Here is a 20,194-nt window from a genome sequence, read left to right as displayed (position 1 = left end):
GAACCAGGGGACAGAATTCGACTGCAACCACTAGGCTACTTTATGGCTCCTAGGACCATTTACTCTGGGACAGCTGGCATAGCTGCTGCAGTGCATTTTTGCTGGGGGCTGACTGAACCTCCTGACCACTTACTATTGATCAGGACTGCTGTATAGCATGCAGAGCATTGACATAGGAACACTGGGTTAAACATAGGACAGCTGGGGAACTGATTAGAGTGTAAACTTTTATCTGTTGGTCACAGGATACAGAAGGTTAAAATCTCATGCAGAATCTTCAAGCCATGATCTTTTCTTGCTCAAGAGTCCTGACAAGGACTTTTACACACCAGTGTACTGGTGATCATCCAGAAGTTTTTATACAGAATCTGACACCCATGATGGCAGGGAAGAACCCTGCCCCGTGATCCTAGCTAGTACTGCAATGTCTGAGATATTATATTTGATAATTAGCATCATGATGCAATATGATCTCTAACCTTGGAGTTAACACAATTTTATACTTTAACAAAATTTACATAAACCTGTGAGTTCCCAAATCACGTTGTTGTTCGCATTATTCATGTAGTTCGTCTATCTTTTTAAAAAGACAAGATACAAGGTAACTACCCGCTGCTGTCTATTCAAGTGTTGGTGAGTCACAGATGAATAAGATCTAATTAGCCTTATTTTGTGTTCCTGTAGAAAAGTTACAAAACCAAATCATGACATACTGTCTCAGAAGTTATAAAACAAATTTCTTCCAACATTTGCCTATTGTATCAGAAACCAGTACATTTCTAATGAAGAAATATATCACAGTTTAAAAAATCAGTACATTTGCAATAATATTTAAATGACTCCTGCACCACTGTGACAAGATGGACCGTCTATGCCACCTGTCTGTTGTTGCTGGGAACCGGCTGGGCTTACTTTGCCACGGTTCCCTTACGTTATCCCAGTCGTGCCCTCCTGCCGCAGTAGGAGGGGCTTACAATGCTGCCACTACTGGACTCATTACCGGCATCCAGAACCGGGATTCTTCTGGGTAACTGACGGTGCGGGTGTACACCGTTACTGGTGTACCTGGGCTGGTACCCCTGACCTCTTCCTATGGATCAGGGATGCTGTGGATGGATCCCCCCTGGCCTATCACCCAGACCAGAGCTGCTGGGTAGCGGGCAGAGTGGTGGTACTGGGTGCTGGGTCCAAATCTCAGAACAGCCAGGAATGGGTTAGAGTTGGGTCTAATCTGTTGGTCACAGGAATCAGCATAGAGAAGTTTCCAAGCAGGTCTTTCAAGCAAGTGATGTTTATTTTCTTTTCACTGGTTGAAGGTACCAGTGATCAGGCCAGATGAGATAAGAAAAACAACTTTTAATATAAAACAGAGCCTTTTTTATACACATTTGGAGACTTGTTTTAGCAGGAAGTAATCCGTCGTCCTGTCCCTTAAACCAATCTGGGTTGATTCATGCAGCCTGCATGTGAATCAACCCAGAGAGGTTTAACACCTTTAACATTGCTGCTAGTGGCAGGGGGGAGTATACTTCTCCCCCTGTCCACGAGCTGCCATGGAGAGGGGGCTCAGCCCTCTCTCCTCCCCTGTTGCCTCTCTGTCTGGGGCGAGAGATTTATCTTTTGAATCTCCCGCCCAAAGTTACTAACAGGGACCCCGGGGCAGCAGTCCCTGCCCTGTCGCTAGTTGAAGCTATTTGAGCTCCAACTAGGAACTTAGCTTCCCGGAACCCCCAGGAGGCGCTGCACCTCCTGGAACTGTTTGCTTCCAGGAGACTGGTTGTTAAGTCCCTCCGGCAGCCACTGAAGCTGGTGAAGGGGGATCCAGGGCTGCCTCTGTAGCCCCAGCAGAGGGTAAGTACTCTTTTTTTTTTTTTTTAAATCCAGTATTTTTATTGAAATTTTTTAAGATATAAACATACTAAACAACAAAAAGAAAAGAAAAACAATCGCATACTTATCAGAATCAAATGACGGAATTTACAAGATTACATTAAAGCATAATAATAATAAATGTGCTATATTCATTCAGGATCATACATCGTAAATGCTTATACATAAGTATGTTACACATGCAGGGTTTATTACATGGACTCAGATACTTATTATAAGAACTGCGGTAGCCATACATTTAAGTAGATAGAGCATCTGTACTAGATGACATAGGATAGAATGGAGACTCTAACCATCTGTACCATATATTCTCAAATTCCTTCAGAGCCTGTCTGCTAGTATAAACAAATCTCTCGTGCCTTATGGTGGTATTGACCAGTGCCTTCCAATTTTTAACCGTGGGACTCGTCGGGGCCAACCACAGCCTCGCTATACAGACCTTAGCCAACATCAATAACTGTGAAATGTACATTTTTGTCAGTTTATTAACTTTCCCCTTCAATCGGAGCCCAAAGAGACAAGTGGCCGGTGAACTAAGAGACACTTCAATTCCAGTAACCTGAATACATCTCCTGATCCTTCGCCAGAAGATTTGTATACATGAACACTCCCATAGAAGGTGCCAAAAGTTAGCATTGATCGAATTGCATTTCGGACAGTTAGGGGTAGCATCCGGGCGAAATTTTGCCAATCTCATAGGGGTAAAGTAGGCCCTGTGTAAGATAAACACCAGTATTTGTTGAAATTTTAATGATGAAGTATAACCTTTAGTACTGTCTGTAACCATTTCCCACTCCTTGTCTGATAAAGGGCCAATATCTATTTCCCACTGATTCCTCAAACCATCTAAATCATCTGCAGTGGATTCATACAGAAGACATGAATACATTCGAGAGATCAGACCTCTATAACCCAAGGCCTGTAATTGTTTCCTCAGTGGATCCACCCCAAACACCAAAGTCTCCCCTTTAAATTGTGTGTCTAGGGCGTGTCGTAACTGAAGGTAAGAATAAAACATTGTTCTGGGTACAGAGAATTCCCCAACCAACTGTTCGAAGGATTTAAATACATTTGTATCATAAAGCTGACCTACCGACACCACACCCAACCGAGACCACTCCCTGGCCCTCTTCACTGTATTCAACTCCTTAAATTTCTTTGTCCCCCAGATAGGAGTATATGGATCAATGTCAGTTTGTTTCATTATTTTATTACAGATTGTCCAAATCTTAACTGCCTGAATCAGGAGCGGAGGAGCCCGCATACCAAGCCGCCCTGCCAGCAGTGACTGTAAGGGAGTGTGATTAGAATTAAATTGGTGTACCAACACCCAATGTAGCTCATGGTAATCGGGGTCCGAAACCCATGCCTTAAGGTGGACCAATTGAGAGGCAAAATAATATAATTTCAAGTTAGGAAGTGCAAATCCACCAGAAGATCTGGATCTATACAGCGAGCTGAGCTTGACCTTAGCCCTTCCCCCTCCCCAAACCAATGAAATCAAATAGCTATCAATGCATCGGAAAATGGAGGGTGGAATATATACAGGTGACTGCTGGAGTATATATAAAAACTTTGGCTGCACCGTCATCTTAATTAAATTTATCCTACTGGAGACAGAAAGTGGGAGCTTCTTCCATACATGAGTTTTTTCTTTAATGTATTTGATCTGGGGCCGCAAATTAAGTTCTACATATTCAGCGGGGGTATTAGAGATCCATATTCCCAAGTATTTGAATTTCGATGCCCATTTTAACTGTAAGCCTTCTGGCATTGTCACGGGACACTCCCATCCCAGAGGGAACACGCTAGATTTATCGCAATTAATTTTTAGGCCGGAAAAAAACCCAAATCCATCAACCACCCGCAGCAAATGTTTTAGGGAAGTGTCGTGATCTGAAAGGAACAACAGCATATCATCTGCATATAATGCCACCTTATCCTCTCTGTGCTCTGATCTAAGTCCCACAATTTCTCTATCATGTCGGATCTTACAGGCCAGCGGCTCTATTGCTAATGCAAACAGGGCCGGAGACAATGGGCATCCCTGTCTAGTACCCCGCTCTAATTGAAATTGTTGAGAAAGATGCCCATTGACACAGACCCGCGCCACTGGATGTGAATACAAAAGTTTAACCCATTTTATAAATTCCGGGCCCACTCCAAATCGGGACAATACCTCCCACAGGTATGGCCACTCCACCGAGTCAAACGCCTTGGCTGCGTCCAAGGACACCACAACTTCGCTCTCAGAAGAGGGTGACCGCACCTGCAGGAGAGTATACAGCCTTCTAAGATTGATAGACGTTGACTTGCCCGGCATAAATCCCGTCTGATCCGGATGAATTAATTCCAGCACCACTCTACTTAACCTCAAAGCCAGTAATTTTGCTAGAATCTTAACATCATTTGACAAAAGTGAAATCGGACGGTAGGACTCCGGGTACAACAAATCTTTCCCTGACTTAGGCAGCACCACCACTATTACCTCTGCCATTGAAGGGGAAAGAGCGCCAATCTCACCCAGCTCGCTGAATGTATCCAACAACCTAGACACAAAAAAGGGCCGGTGTTTTTTATATAATTCAATTGGGATTCCATCTACTCCAGGGGCTTTACCATTAGGGAATGACATAATAGCTATATCAATCTCTTCAAGAGTAAAGGGTGAGTCCAAAAACTCCCTGCTATCATCGGAGAGGACAGGAAGGGAGATACCATTCAAATACTGCTGTAACGTATCCATGTCATATCTGACCTGTGACTTATATGAATTTGTGTAATATTTATGAAATACCTCAACAATATCAGGCATCAGATACTTCTTAACCCCACTGTCATCACAGATAACCGGTACTGCTGCATCTGCCCTCTCCGCCCTTGTCAGATAAGCCAGGAAGCTACCATTTCCATCGTCCTCTGCATATCGTACATGCTTAGAAAACAGAAATTTACGTTTGGATTTCTCAAATACATACTCTACCCACTCTCTCTGGGCCAACTGCCATGTTCCCCTTGCAACCTCAGTTTTGTCCGCAATGTATTGTGCTTCTAAGGATTTACACTTTTTCTCTAATATCTGTTCTTTTTGTCTGGACGACTTTTTAATTTCAGCTATGCCAGCAATTAATGTCCCCCTTAGGAAAGCCTTAAAAGCGTCCCAAACTATAGGTGGCCTTGCTGTTACCAGATTATCTTCAAAGAAGCCTTCCCACTGTGTCACCAAGGTCGCTCCTGTACCCATCAAGGAGAGCCAGAAGGGATTTGATTTCCAAAAGGACTGGCCTCTATCAATTGCAAAATCAATAGATAGGCTCTAAGATAAGTACTCTTTACATTTATTATATACTGCAATGACATTCAAAATACACATATTTATATTTACATTACACATAGTTACACTCCCGGCACCTAGCTCTGGGAGTTAACCCCTTCAACGCTGAGTGCCGGTTCTTTACTGGCATTGCAGCGCCTACTCACACACTTTTTCTACTTTTAACTGTATTATACATTTATACACTTCCCGGCGCCTAGCGCCGAGGTTTAACCCCTCACATGCTGCAACGCTGGGTGCTACCCAGCCAGTGCTGCAGCGCACACATATAAAACATTTTTATTAAAAAAAAAAACCACATTTTAATTAACAACATTTTATGCGACCCCTCCCAGCATCGGAGTGCATTTCAAGATGGCCACCGCGCGGTACTCGGGACCCGACCACAGCCACTAATTGAAATAAATCCAGCCACAGCAAGTATGGAGCAAAACCTTCATTAGTACTTCGACCCTTCACGGTGCAATTCTGAGAGGAAGAAAGCAACCGGCCGGAGACCTGCATCAGTCTATTAAAAAGCACCTTTGTCAACGTCTTTCTATTGGTATTGAGAAGAGCGATGGGGTGCCAATTCTCAATATGTGACTGGTCCTTTCCCTTAGACAGCAAAATAAGAGCAGAAACCCTAATGGGGAAGGCAATAAACCTCTACCCAGGCTCTCATTAAAGACCTCCACAAGGCGCAGGGCCAGGATGTCACCACAAATCTTATAAAACTCAGATGTTAGACCATCAGGGCCTGGGGCCTTCTTTATTGATAAGCCATCTATCGCCATCCTGACCTCGTCCACCGATACCTCACTACCCAAGTACTCAAGCGAGTCCTTGGGTAGTGTTTCCCTCAGGAACTGGTCCATCTTTTCTCTGTCTAGTGACTTTTCCGACAAGAGATCAGAGTAGACTAGAAGGACCGCACAACATCAAGGATGCCCTCCTTAACCTCCCTGAGCACACCCCCAGCATCGCACAAGCTCCTCACCTCCTTAATAGCTACAGTGTTCCTATAGCTCTGGAAAGGGTCGGGCGAGTGGTACTTCCCATAACCCCTCTCCAGAATCAAGGAAGCATACCAGTCATACTGTATCACTCTCATCTGAGCTTTCACTCGCGAGATCTCCCCACCGTCTCCCCGGCCAGAGATCAGGAAACCAAGTTTCTTTCTCAGTGCCAGGTAGGTACTTTCATTTAACAAGTTATTTCTAGCTACCAGGCCACGGAAAAAGCCCCAGGTCTTCTTCTTATATATCTCCATTCACTCAGACCTACTCCAACCAGCCTCCAAAAGCGTTTCCTGGGTGTTATGAATCCCAGTGCATTCACGAAGAGCAACAGTAGTGTAAGGCAAAGTGTCTTTATTCAGGTAAATATATTAACAAAGATAACTCAAATCCACGGATAACAGGTTGCAAAAGAGACTGTATAGTAAAATGGCAGGAACAAGTATAATAAGATTTACCCCAGTCCAGAAGGCACAAGGCTGTCCAAGAAAGCAGACAGAGTCCAGGGTTAAAGCAGTGATCAGACAAACAAATCCAAATAATCAGTCAAGCAAATTAGCGAGGTCCAGAAGTCTGTCCAAAAGGTCAGGGCAACAGGCAGAATAGCGTGGTCCAAGGTACAGGCAAATGATTTGGGGTCTCAGGCAAGCAGGCAAGGTCCAAGGTACAGGTAAATGATTTGGGGTCTCAGGCAAGCAGGCAAGGTCCAAGGTACAGGCAGGGGTCATACACAGAAGTTCAGTCCAGCAGGTATATATCAAATAGCACAGGAGCAGGTTAACAGCAGCCAGGATCAAACGGATGAACTGCTCAGAGCACAGCTAGAGGGAGGTACTTAAAGCAGTGCAACAGGTGCAGTTCTAATTAGCATCAGATAAGGAGATTAACTCCTTCAGGCATGTTGCAGAGTTTAGGAGCAGGACAGCAGCAGCACCTCTGATGGATTACAGGTACTGCTGCCAGATACAAAACAAAGGCAGTCATAACACTGGGATTCAAAGAAGTCCCTAAAGGACTGTCTTACCACCTCCTTCTCTAGGATCTTGGAGTTCTGGCACCAGAGGCCTCTACCCTTCCGAAGAGTCTTCAAGGCATTCAAGGACATAGAGAGGTAAACTCTACTTGCCTTAGCTCAGGAGCAAAGGTTTTCGAGCTCTCCTTAACAAAAAACCTATCTATCCTAGACCTACAGCTACCTCTAAAAAAGGTGAACCCCGTGAGGTCCGGAAAATGGCGAACATGCACATCCACCAGATCCGCCTGCCTAACCATACTAGCTAAAAAAAAGGAATCATAACCCAAAGAAGACCTTGAACCTCCGCTGTCTTTAGTCCTAATGACAGTGTTAAAGTCACCACCAAAGACTATCTGCCGGGCTGAAAAAAGTTATGGCTTTATCGCACCGAAAAGACTCCCACTTGGTTTGGGGACCAAAGACATTAATTAACCTCAGGTTGTGTCCTCTCAGATTGACATCCAAGACTATGCATCTACCTACTTCTAATTCCATAACTCGCTGGACGGTTATCATGATGGAAAAAAGCACCGCCACCCTACCATGCGGCTCGGCCGCAAGAAGCCAGTAGGAGGGCCCACGCCTCCACTCCCTTTTAGCCTTATGAAGGTCAGACAGCTGACCCAATCTGGTCTCCTGTAAAAATAAAAAATCAGCCTCAACCGTGCTGAAAAATATCAAAGGGCATATAACGAGTATGTTCGGAAAGTATAGATACCACATTAATGGTGGCAAATCTAAAGTGCTGGGAAGCCATCCTTCAAAGTTATAAAGTAGGAATCAGCTCACTTCTTCTTCATCTGTTTAGCAGAATCCTCATCTGAGGACTCTTACAACTTAAACCCGCCGGTAAGGCCTCCCCCTCCTGAAAACAACCTCTTCTCCAGAAGGGGGGACCTCACCAGACCCAACAATGATCACATCGGCCTCCACAGCCGCAGAAACCACAGTAATAGTAATAAACCACTAGTTGGCAGAATTCTCAAAAATTCTGACGCCTGACCAGGAAGTGGAATGGGAAGGGGGGGGGCAGTGAGAGCAAGATTGGGAGCAGGAGGGGGGCAGGAATAGGAACTGGAGTCTGGGAAGAAATCAAGCAAGGTAGGGAAGTATGGACAGGATCTGGACCGACAACAAAGGGATTTTTCATGCCCAGAAGGGACTAGGGCAGACAGGGGGGGAGGGGACAGGGTCAGGAACAGGGGCAGGAATAGGGGCAGGAGCTAAATCCTCCCCAGAGGGAGGTCCCTTGGGAGCTACTGCTTTGAGGAAGGCCCTAGGACCCCTCTATTTATCCCTGGGCTTCCGGTAGACAGCCACATCCCCAAGGACAGGATAACTTTGCTTCCTCCTCTTCCTATTAGAATTTTGAAGGACTAGTTCACCCCCTACAGATCTTATAACCTCACCCTCCTCTGACTCTTCCCCTTCACTAGTTAAAAACTGGAATTTGTTGGACAGTACCAAGTTCTTTTCTTTTTTTGATTTGCTTTTCTTAGGCTTCTTTTTAGGCTCCACCTATTCTTTGTCCTTAACCGGGACTTCTGCACTGGTACAAGGCTGTATAAACTCCGGCACCCGCTGGGAAAGGGGAGGAGTGGGTACAGATAATGGCTCAGTAGATACTGGAACAGTAGGGCATACAGCATCCTCACCCCTTTGCGCCTCCTCCACCCTATCAGCAGCCTGCACTAGGAGATGATCAGCCAACTACACATTATGGTACACAGGTGGCGGAAGTCACCACAGCGGTGGCACATCCTCGGCTGGCCCGGGTAGAAACATTGTATCCTGTCTCTCCCAAGGAAAGCAGCACTTGGAATGTGGACTTCGCCAGTCTCCGTGCACCGCAGATCTACCATGGCTGATCATCCACCACCCCAGACCAATGCCTGCCAGATCATGCATACATATATACATACCCCACCACTGTCTGCCTCAGCCTACATACATATATACCCAACCACTGTATGCCACAGTATACATACATACATACACACACCACCACTGTCTGCAACAGCATACATACATACACAACCACTGTCTGCCAGAGTATACATACATACACAGCCCACTGCTGTCTACCATAGCATACATACATACATACATACACACACATATACCCCACCACTGTCTGCAACAGCATACATACATACATACACAAGCACTGTCTGCCTTGGCATACATACATACATACATATATACATACCCCACCACTGTCTGCCACAGCATACATACATACATACATACATACATACCCCACCAATGCCTGCCAGAACATGCATACATACATACTGCACCACTCAGTGTGGCACATACAGGGTAGCATGTCAGAGAAGATCTTGTGGGCATGTGGGTCGGCACATGACAAAAAAAACAGTTGAACATATTTGATGGGATGTGTGAGAAATGTTGGTGGGCATATAGAGTGATGTGTGACAAAAGCTGGTGCGCAGGGAGTGACATTAGAAAGAAACATTGGTGTAAAGGGGGTGAGAAGTCAAAATAAAGTTGGTGCACAGTCAGGTTAGATGTGAAAGTAAAGCTGGTAAGAATAGGGTGTCATGTGAAAGAGACTGGTTCACAGGAGGTGACGAGAGAAAAAAGCTGGTGCACTTGGCAGTGACATGCGTTAATGTGATCACACATCTAGTGGGCAGTGGGGTATATGAGAGAAAAAGACATGCACTGGAAATGGAGGGTGCTAGGTTTAAAGGAAATCTGAGAAAAAAGTTATTTACCAAAACGGTAGTGGATAGGTGGGATAGACATCCAACAGAGGTGGTAGAGGTTAATATAATAGATCAATTTAAACGTGCTTGTTTTTTAGTGATTAAAAAAATAGTGGACACTAGATTGGCCAAGTGATTCTTATATGTTGTCAAATTTTTGTATTTATGCTTGTTAATTTGATATCCTAAATATTTTTACTTCACAAAAAGCTATTGAAACTCTTTCACTCAAACTCCAAAAAGCAATGAAATTACGTTAAGGCAGAAACCTTTATGGATTTGTTCCTTGCGCAATACAGACATGGTATGCCATCACATCCTGTGGTTAGCTGCAGATTCAGCACTATCATGGAGTGAGATTGCTGTCACTCACAGAATGGTGGAGCTGCTAGTTCACAGATTTGTGTGTTCACTGCAGAGCCGGATTTACACCTCATGGGGCCCTAGGCAAGATATCGGTTTGGGCCCCCCCTTTCACACACACAGTGGCCCCTCACACACACACAGTGGCCCCTCACACACACACAGTGGCCCCTCACACACACATAATACACGCACGCAGTGGCTCCTCACACACACACACATAATACACACACGGAGTGGCCCCTCACACACACACACACACAATACACGCACGCAGTGGCCCCTCACACACACACACACATAATACATGCATGCAGTGGCCCCTCACACATATACATAATACACGCACGCAGTGGCCCAACACACGAACCCCCCTCCCCGGATTCACAGCACCCCCCACACGAGTTGCGGGGCGGGGGGGAGCCGCGAGTCGGGGGAGGGGACGAAATTGTTTTTTTCAAATTGCTCCTGTCCCCCCCAGCTGTGCCCCCTGAGAACCGCTAGGCCCTAGGCAGGTGCCTAGGTTGCCTAGCGGTAAATCCGGCCCTGTTTCCCTGGAATACACACATAGAGTACTATTACATTTTCTTAATTTAGCTTTATCGTAGTTTAAGGCCTGGGTGTCTTAGGACTTGTAAAAGAATGTAATGGCAGACATTGCTCACTGAAAAATAAACTAAGCAGAGGCTTATACATCAATTTAATGTAATTTAACTCTATTGTTATTTTGCAGTTCTACTTTTTAATGAAGTTGCTTTACTGTCTCTTTCGGAATCAGATACTGTTTGGTGAGGAGCTATATTCTGCAGGTATTTTTTATGAGCAGGCACAGTCTTGGAGGGAGGAATGCTCTGTAGGGATTTTGTAGTTCTACTTTTTTATGAAGTTGCTTTACTGTCTCTTTCTAAGACACCCAGACCCTAAACTACGATAAAGCTAAACTAAGAAAATGTAATAGTACTGTATGTGTGTATTCCAGTGAACACACAAATCTGTGAATTAGTAGCTCCACCATTTTGTGAGTGACAGCAATCTCACTACATGATAGTGCTGAATCTGCAGCTAACCACAGGACGTGATGGCATACCATGTCTGTATTGCGCAAGTAACACGTCCATTAAGGTTTCTGCCTTAATCGTCGTAATTTCATTGCTTTTCTGAGTTTGAGTGAAAGAGTTTAAATAGTTCTCTTAAAATTGTGTATTGGTCTAAGGAACCTTAATCGGACATTTTAAACTGTAAGGTTTTTTTGTCTATAGAATATATATATATATATATATATATATATATATATATAGTTCCCAACAAAGGGACAGGGTGTGTGGCTACATCATGCCTGCATAGTACTGTAAAGTACTAGACTTCCCCAACGTCTTCCCGTGAGGGACAAAGCACTGAAATTGGAACCTACTGAAACCAGAAGAGTTGGGAGGTATTCAATTGCATTACAATTAAAACACTTGGGATTTTAAAAGCAGTAAAATATATATGTTTTGGGATAGTGTGCTGCTCACTGTCAAACTGCACCATTTTTGTCCACTTAATAGTTCTGATGTCACGAATACTGCCCCTCATAAAAAAAAACTATTCAGATGTGTCGGATGTCTCTGAATCCGAACTGCTCATCTGCAGTTTAAATAGCAAGACATTCTATTTACTACAGTTTGCTTATAAAATGTCCCAATATGAAATTTAACAAAGTTTGATCAATTGTAGATAAAGTGAACTATGTTTTGCATTCAAACCATACCCTAGAAAGTAATTCTGAAGTGGCTAACTAGCCACATCACACTTTTTAAGGACCAGAGCAAAGCTGTTCCATCATTAAATATTTCATGGTCTCGATATAAACAGCACAGTACTGCTCACTTTCAGAGACATCAGGGAAGCTGCCACTAGGCATATGCTGAGATTTAGTTAACAAATGTATAGATTGATGCTTCTTTGATCTGATGCAAATAATCTGAATAGTATCTCAACAGTGATTTCTTTTTCTGCTGGCGGTATATCTCAATCAACAAAAATGCCTATGTGGCATAGCTCAAGGTGTGAGTAAACATATTAGCAACTAGAACAAAATAACATAAAATGAAAATGAGCTTGCTCGGGTCATACAAAACAACCTGAACCTATTACCACTGCCACTAAGCTTAATATAAGAGAAGTCTATATTTCATGGATATAAGGAATGCAAAGTGAAACATTCCACATAAGAGCTATCGTCCTAAAGCCATTTCTGTAGTATTATGTCAACCATGTATTTATAGTCAGACATCATTCCTCTCTGAGTCAAACTATTGAAAACCCCATGGTCTTCCAAGCATGGTCTTCCATGCTTGGCTGCAATGTGCTCTATGTAATATCAGTATAGTGGAGTTAAGTACTATTATCTGCCACATGTAGCATATTATGTTCTGCAAATCCCATTGGCTTACTCTTGCTCAATTTATCTAAAATATAACTTAGTTATTGCTACTGCTAAGAAAACAGCCATAACCAGTGATAATATCTTTCTGATTTACAATTTACCTTGAAGTTATAGTTGGCTGTCAATACTTTCTTAAGAAACTTTCTCAGCTGGAGAAGCTTGACATTAGACACAGTGGGTCTGAGTCATTAAGGAAAGTAAGGCAAAATAAAAGTAAATTTTCGGGACAAACCACGTTACAATGAAAGGGGTGCAAATTAGTTTATTATTTTGCACATAAGTTAAATACTGGCTGTTTTTTTATCTAGCACACACTGAAATTTAAAGTTGATTTAGGACATGCCCTACTCCAACTATAAATATGTTCCACATTTTAAATTTACCTTCCCCTCCAATGCAACATGGTTTTGTCCAGATGCAAAATTACTCCGTTTTATGCTTTGCTCTCTTCAATGACTCAGGTCCAGTAATACCGCTTTCATACTGCCGCCCCGGCAATATCCCGGGTTTTTCAAGCCAGGTTTTTGCCGGGGCTAGGAACGTCCAAGCTCAGAAACACCATTCATACTGCACCTCGGACCCGGGAATTTCCCGGGTTGACCCCATTCATACTGCACAAGTCTGTGCCCTGGCAATTTCTGGGAGTCATCACTAGAGCAGAGCAGAGCAGTTTTCATTGGCTGAAAAATGGTGATGTCATTGAAAGGTGACTGTTTTTTTTTTCTTCTACGGGTTCCCACCGATGACATCATCCTCCAGAGACAGGCAGACAGCCAATCAGCTTGTTTTCTGTGCAACCCGGGTTGAAAAAGTCGGGTTGCACCATTCATAGTGCAGGCAACCCGGGTCCGACCGGGAATTACCCCTCAATAAATCCCAGGTTGAAGACCCGGGTTTTTAGACCTGAGATTTTTGACTTGTACCATTCATACTGCACCAAGACCTGGGTCGTTTGAGCTCACCCCGGCAAAAACCCGGGATTTTGGTGCAGTATGAATGGGGTATAACACTCGATTTGCATGTGCTTGATTAACTGTCATACTGATGCTCACACGACTTAAAATAGTACAGGCATTTCAATATCTACCTACCAAAAATGCTGATGGGCATAGCAAAAAAAATTACGTATCAGCATTGTATAGCAGTTGAGAATTCTTTGAAAATACATGCATGTACATACACAGGATAAATATTACATAACAATATTGTGACAGCATCGACCACCTATGCCACCCTGTCCGTGTGTTGCTGGGGAATGACTGGGCCTGCCTTTTTACCATCTCCTTTTCTTTATCCCAAATGCGCCCTCTAACCAATGCGCTGCTGCCACCACTAGGCTCCTTCACTGGCACCTAGAACCGCGTCCTTCTAGGTAACTCTTGCTGCTAGGTTACCCCCTTACTGGGCACCTGGCTAGTACAGCTAGTACCTGGCTAACCTCTTGCCTTCAGATCAGGGTTGCTGTGGATGGTTCCCTGGCCTATCACACTGACCAGAGCTGCAGGCAGCGGACAGAGCATTGGTACTGGATGCAGGGTTCAAACCTCAGAACAGTCGGATAACGGATTCGATTGGTCTAATCTGTAGGTCACAGGAATTACAGCAGGTTGGTAGGTGTCAAAGTAGGGTCCTGAAGTTGTGATGTTTATTAGTTCAAGTGTCCTAATAAGGACAGTTACATACACTAGTTTAAGGTACTAGTGATCTCCAGAAGTACAGATGGATTATGATACTATATGGTGAAAGAGAGCTCCTTTTTATACAGATTCTGAGACAAATTCTGGCAGGGGGTAAACCAGCCCCCTGATCTGACAAGGCCTGAAGCATCTGATATCACATCATATAATTTAACATCAGTATGTGAAATTTCTCTAGACATGGAGTTAAAGCAATTTAACAAAATTCACAGCAATCTGTGATATTCTAAATTACTTGTATCCTGAGTCTTTCTAACAAGACGTGACAAAAGTTGACGACCTCCTGCTGGGCCTTCAGGCTAAAGCAGGTTTTTGTCACTTCTGCGATGAAAAAACTTACTTAGCATTTCCTGCTTCAGCAAAACAGACTTCCTCTAACCTGGCATAATAGATTCAAAATCAATACATTGCCTATACTGAAATAAACACAATATAAGAAATATCAGTACATTTGCAATGATATTCAGTGGTGCCCTTCACCCTTAATTAAAATAAATATCTACAATAGGTTATTCCTATGTGATCCAGTCATGAATATAGAACCAGTTTCATGCATAGCTTTTTTTGTAGTGGCTCCTGGATACCCATACAGTATCATACATTTACATTGTTCACTGATACAGCAAAGCTTCCAGTAAAGAATTTCTGTAGGTTCTAGAGATGTCATTAAGATGTGATTGCTGCTAAAAGTAGAGATTGATGAATGCCATAACACTTCCTGATCCTGTGTAATATTAATCTAATATTCATATTAATCTAATGGCTAACATTAGATCAGACTCACACTTTATTTAGCAGTAGGGGACCCATTATTCTTTGTGGACTAAACAAGTCAAATAAAAGTGTCCTTGTTAAACCATTTTTTAAAAACAAAAGCAGCGGGAGTAGGCGAATATAGTTATTAATTTTATTTTCCATATTACTCTAAAATGAGATTTCACAAAAATGATTTTATATTCATTTAATTTGTGAATACATATTAGATTTACCTTGATTTTTTCTTGATTTAGTTAATGTGCCCTCATCGGGGAGCACTGGGTCTTGGAAGCTTTCATTTCCCAAATGCATTTCTTCATCTATTCCACTTTCTGAAGACTGTCCACTTAAAGTTCCTTCTGACAGATTTTTATACGCATCCTCAGTACAATTATTGTGGCTGTTTTGTTCCAAACCTTTTACTTCCAGCGAAGTGTTTGTGGTCTGATGAAAGTGTTTGGTTACAAATCCAATAAACATCATGCCTTTTCTCGATGCTTCATTGACCTATATTAAAATATTTTGGCAATACTTTGGTAAGATTTTTCTAATGTAACATGCACATTTTTCAAATACATCTTTAAAAGAATTTATATTTTACCTTAATACATGTCCAGGTATTCTGTTTTAAGTAAAGTATTAAATAAACATATTCTTTTGGGAAACAAAGGCTATTATATAAAAAAATTGTATTCATTGTATATATCCTTTGCATCCCACACTCTACAACCCCTTGGGCCCCATTCAAACCAGTAGACACACCTATAATAAATGCATGCACCAATAGCTCCGTTTCTATTTACTTCGGCGAAAAATTATCACAGAGCAATAGCCTTTGCCGGGGGCCAAAGCACTCCAAATAACATACTAGTAGGTTAATTGGCTACTATTAAATTGCCCTTAGCCTCTCTCGGTCTGTGTGTGTGTGTGTGTGTGTGTGTGTGTGTGTTAGGGAATTTAGATTGTAAGCTCCAATGGGGCAGGGACTGATGTGAATGAGTTCTCTGTACAGCGCTGTGGAATTAGTGGTGCTATATAAATAAATAGATGATGATGATGATGATGATGAAGCCTATTTTCCATGGACAGTGGCGGTTCAAGTATCTCTATCACCATCTCGGGAAAACCTAAAGAAAGGCTTTATTTATTTAAATATAATTTTTCTTTAAATTGGAATGCTCCAATTCGATTGATTATTTTAAAAATATTTTTAATATTTTATTTTACATTTTTTTTTGCGAAAGTGGAACTGGGAGCCCAAGCTGGACTTCTAGCTCCAGCGTGCATGTGCAGTCTGGCTCATGTATGCACAGATTGACCTCAGACTGGCTGGCAAAGCGGTACTCTTACCACTTCCAAACAGTACCAGCTGAGTATTCTTACCACTTCCGTGGGGTTTTAGTGATCAACAGTGATATATATCACTGCAATAAGCATTGATATAAAACAAGTCCTATTCCTACTTAATAATAAATAGGAAAATCAGCAAGCTGGAATAAAAATAAATAAAGAGACTCTCCTATACAAATACATAGGTGAGAAAATCAAAATATAGCACACACACACGCACACAGGGCCGTACTGGCCATCTGGCACTTAAGGCAAATGCCAGAAGGGCCGATGGTCATATAGGCCGGTCCCGGGCAGTCAATGCACTTTGCGTGCACCGTGCACTGACAGCCTGTCAGGCTTCCTGGTGGCTGGCTCCTCCCAAGGAACCAGCCACCAGATCACATGTGCCTTGTGCAGGGTCCTGCACGCTGTCTGAGAAGCCGACAAAAGAAGACAGAAGAAGACAGGAGACAGAAACAAGAAGAGAAAAGAAGATGAGACGGTAAGTACACAGAAAACGGGGGTGGAAAGAGGAGAGAGGATGTCAGACAGAAAACGGGGGGAGAAGAGAGAGTATGTCACACAGAAAATGGGGGGAGAAGACAGAGGATGTCACACAAGAGGGGGGGATGAGAAAGGATGCCACAAAGGGGGGGAGAGAAGAGAAAGGGTGCCACAAAAGGGGGGGAGAGAAGAGAGAAGATGCCACAAGGGGGGGTGGAGAAGAGAAAGGATGCCACAAAGGGGCGGGGGAGAAGAGAAAGTATGCCACAAAGGGGGGGGAGAAGAGAAAGGATGCCACAAAGGGGGGGGAGAAGAGAAAGGATGCCACAAAGGGGGGGGGAAGAAAAAGGATGACACAAAGGGGGGGAGAAGAGAAAGGATGACACAAAGGGGGGGAGAAGAGAAAGGATGACACACAGGGGGGGGGCAGAAGAGAAAGGATGACACAAAGGGGGGGCAGAAGAGAAAGGATGACACAAAGGGGGGGGAAGAGAAAGGATGCCACAAAGGGGGGGGAGAAGAGAAAGGATTTCACAAAGGGGGGTAGGGGAAAAAGGATGCCACAAAAGGGGGGGGGGCAGAGAGAGGATGCCACACAGGGGGGAGAGGGGTGAGAAGGGAAAGGATGCCACATGGCGGGGAAGGGGGGAGAAGAGAAAGGATGCCACTAAGGGGGTGGGAAAGAGAAAGGATGACACAAAGGGGGGGGAGAAGAGAAAGGATGACATAAAGGGGGGGAGAAGAGAAAGGATGACACAAAGGGGGGGGGGCAGAAGAAAAAGGATGACACAAAGGGAGGGGGGAGAAGAGAAAGGATGCCACAAAGGGGGGGGGGAAGAGAAAGGATGCCACAAAGGGGGGGAGAAGAGAAAGGATGCCACAAAGGGGGGGAGAAGAGAAAGGATGCCACAAAAGGGGGGGGGCAGAGGGAGGATGCCACACAGGGGGGGAGGGGGGAGAAGAGAAAGGATGCCACACAGGGGGGACGACAAGAGAAATGATGCTGTATAGTCCATAATTATTCCTAATTAATGTTCATATAAACTCAGTTTATACCAATATAATTTAGTGGTGTTAATATGTTCACTCTGTGGCATAATATGATTTGGGGCACTATTATGGCATAATATTATTTGGAGCACTATTGTATGGCATAATATGTTTTGGGGCACTACTGTATGGCATAATATGATTTGGGGTGATGTGGGTCACTTTAATTTAATATTGGGGCCTAGCAATTTAAGAAAGGGTGATTGGACCTTTAATTTAATGCTGGGGTGGTGTTACAAACTTACCTTGTTCGCCGCACTAACGGTTTTCGCGGTCACTAGACCGCAACCTGGAGGCGGTCACGTGATCGCATCCAGAGGCGGGGATTTTGAATCCCCAATAGTATTTGAACCTTTCTCTGACACTCGCTGAGTGTCAGAGCAACACTTACCTATTCCTGGCTCCTGTTTTTCGTGGATTCCTGTGGATTCCAGTCTTCTGTGTCTGCCTGTGTTCTGACCCTGCCTTTTTCCACTATCCTGGCTCTCCAACCCCTGTGTACCGACCCGGCTTGCTGACTACCCTTCCATTCTTGTGACCCATGTACCGACCCTGGCTTGATTGACTCCGAGTTGCCTCCTGATTCTGCCTACCTCCATTCCTGTGTAACGAACCTGCTTGATTGACTCCGCATCTTCCGCTCCTACTCCGCGACCTGCGACTCTTGGCAACGAAGCCCACCCCGCCTTGCGGCGGTTCTTGGTGAACACCGGGGAGATCGTTAGACTCCGCACCTCAGGTAAGCCAGCGCTAATCAAGTTTAGTAGTAATAACACAGTATCTGTTACAGGTGGTTTGGGGGCCATTAATTGAAAGTGGGGCTGTTTGGGAAAAAAATAACGTCTATTTATTAAATGTGAATATGAATTATTTAATGGCAGTGATGGTTACGGAATATATAGATATATTTTTTTAAAAGTAAATGCTATTTAATTTCTTGCTGCTGTTGTTTGGAGGGAGAGAAATTAAATGTGAATACTAGTATTTTAATGTTGATGCTGGAGGGAGGCCTAATTATAAAACATGGGTTGTAATGATTAAACACCGGGTGGTAAATGTATCATACTCCGGTTTTTTCCAACTCGCGGGAGTTCGGCGAGATGACAGCTAAAATTTAAAGTGGCGCTGCCTTGTAAAGGGAAACTTGCCTTTACAAGGCAGCGCCGCTTTAAATTTTAGCTGTCATCTCGCCGAACTCCCGCGAGTTGAAGAAACCGGAGTATGATACATTTACCCCCAGGGCTGGTTGGAGTTTTCTAAATACAGGTACCCATTTTTTTTCCAAATAGGGCCGCCAACATTCCAGGATCCAGACAAGCAGCAACTAAAGACACCAGCAGCCACAGGTGATGATAGTGACAAGAACAGGTAGGAGAGAGCAGGACTGTCTGCCAACTGTCCTGAATTTTGGTGACTGTCTCGTTTAATAAGATTTGGTCTGACTACAAGGACAGTTGAGAGGTATGTCCCGCTTCACACTGTACTGCTTGTGAAGGCAGTGCTGCGTGCAACTAACAGTATTGCACACAATGTTGCCTGTGTATTTATCTAACATTTGTCTAAAATGATAACCATGTTACATAATAGGGCCCCCCGAGCATTAATCCAGCTCTGGTTGGCAGGAGGGAGCGGATAGCTGCTCCCAGTCCCTGGATAGGACACAGCCTGCAGAGCAAGCCGAGGAGCTCTAAGTCTCACAAGATTTGATAATCTCATGAGACTAAGAGCTTCCCTAGTCACTCTACAGGAAGTTCCCACCCTGATGGATGTCAGCAGTACCAGAAGCATAGATATGTACAGTGGGCTGGGGGTGTCATAATGTGCCTGGGGGGATGGTGGGATGTGGCTGGGAGGGCGTGATAAATGTAATGTTTTATTATAATGTATGTATCAATGCCCCATGTTGGCCACACCCACAACACAATGTGGTCACGCCCTTTCCGGCGCACAGTTTCTTTTCTGCTGGAACTAAGATGGGCCTGTTTACTTTAAATGCCAGGGCCGATTTTTAGTCTCAGTCCGGCCCTGCAAACACACACAGAGCCTATCATCTGGAATTCTTAGACCTTATGATTATCCGAATTAGGGATGTTTC

General features: G+C 43.8%; 1 protein-coding gene across 1 annotated transcript in view; it reads right to left on the bottom strand.

Annotated features, from left to right (window-relative positions):
* The window catches only part of RFTN2 (raftlin family member 2), a 239,736-nt gene that overhangs the window by 114,192 nt on the left and 105,350 nt on the right, over positions 1-20,194 (bottom strand). The window contains exon 4 of the mRNA XM_075179952.1: positions 15,447-15,720. Coding sequence (XP_075036053.1) covers positions 15,447-15,720 — 274 coding nt within the window. The remainder of the gene's footprint in view (positions 1-15,446; positions 15,721-20,194) is intronic.

The sequence above is a fragment of the Mixophyes fleayi genome, chromosome 7, assembly GCF_038048845.1.
Source record: "Mixophyes fleayi isolate aMixFle1 chromosome 7, aMixFle1.hap1, whole genome shotgun sequence".
Taxonomy (NCBI): Eukaryota; Metazoa; Chordata; class Amphibia; order Anura; family Limnodynastidae; genus Mixophyes; species Mixophyes fleayi.
Note: the sequence above shows the minus strand (reverse complement) of the source record. Positions and strands in the feature narration are given on the sequence as shown.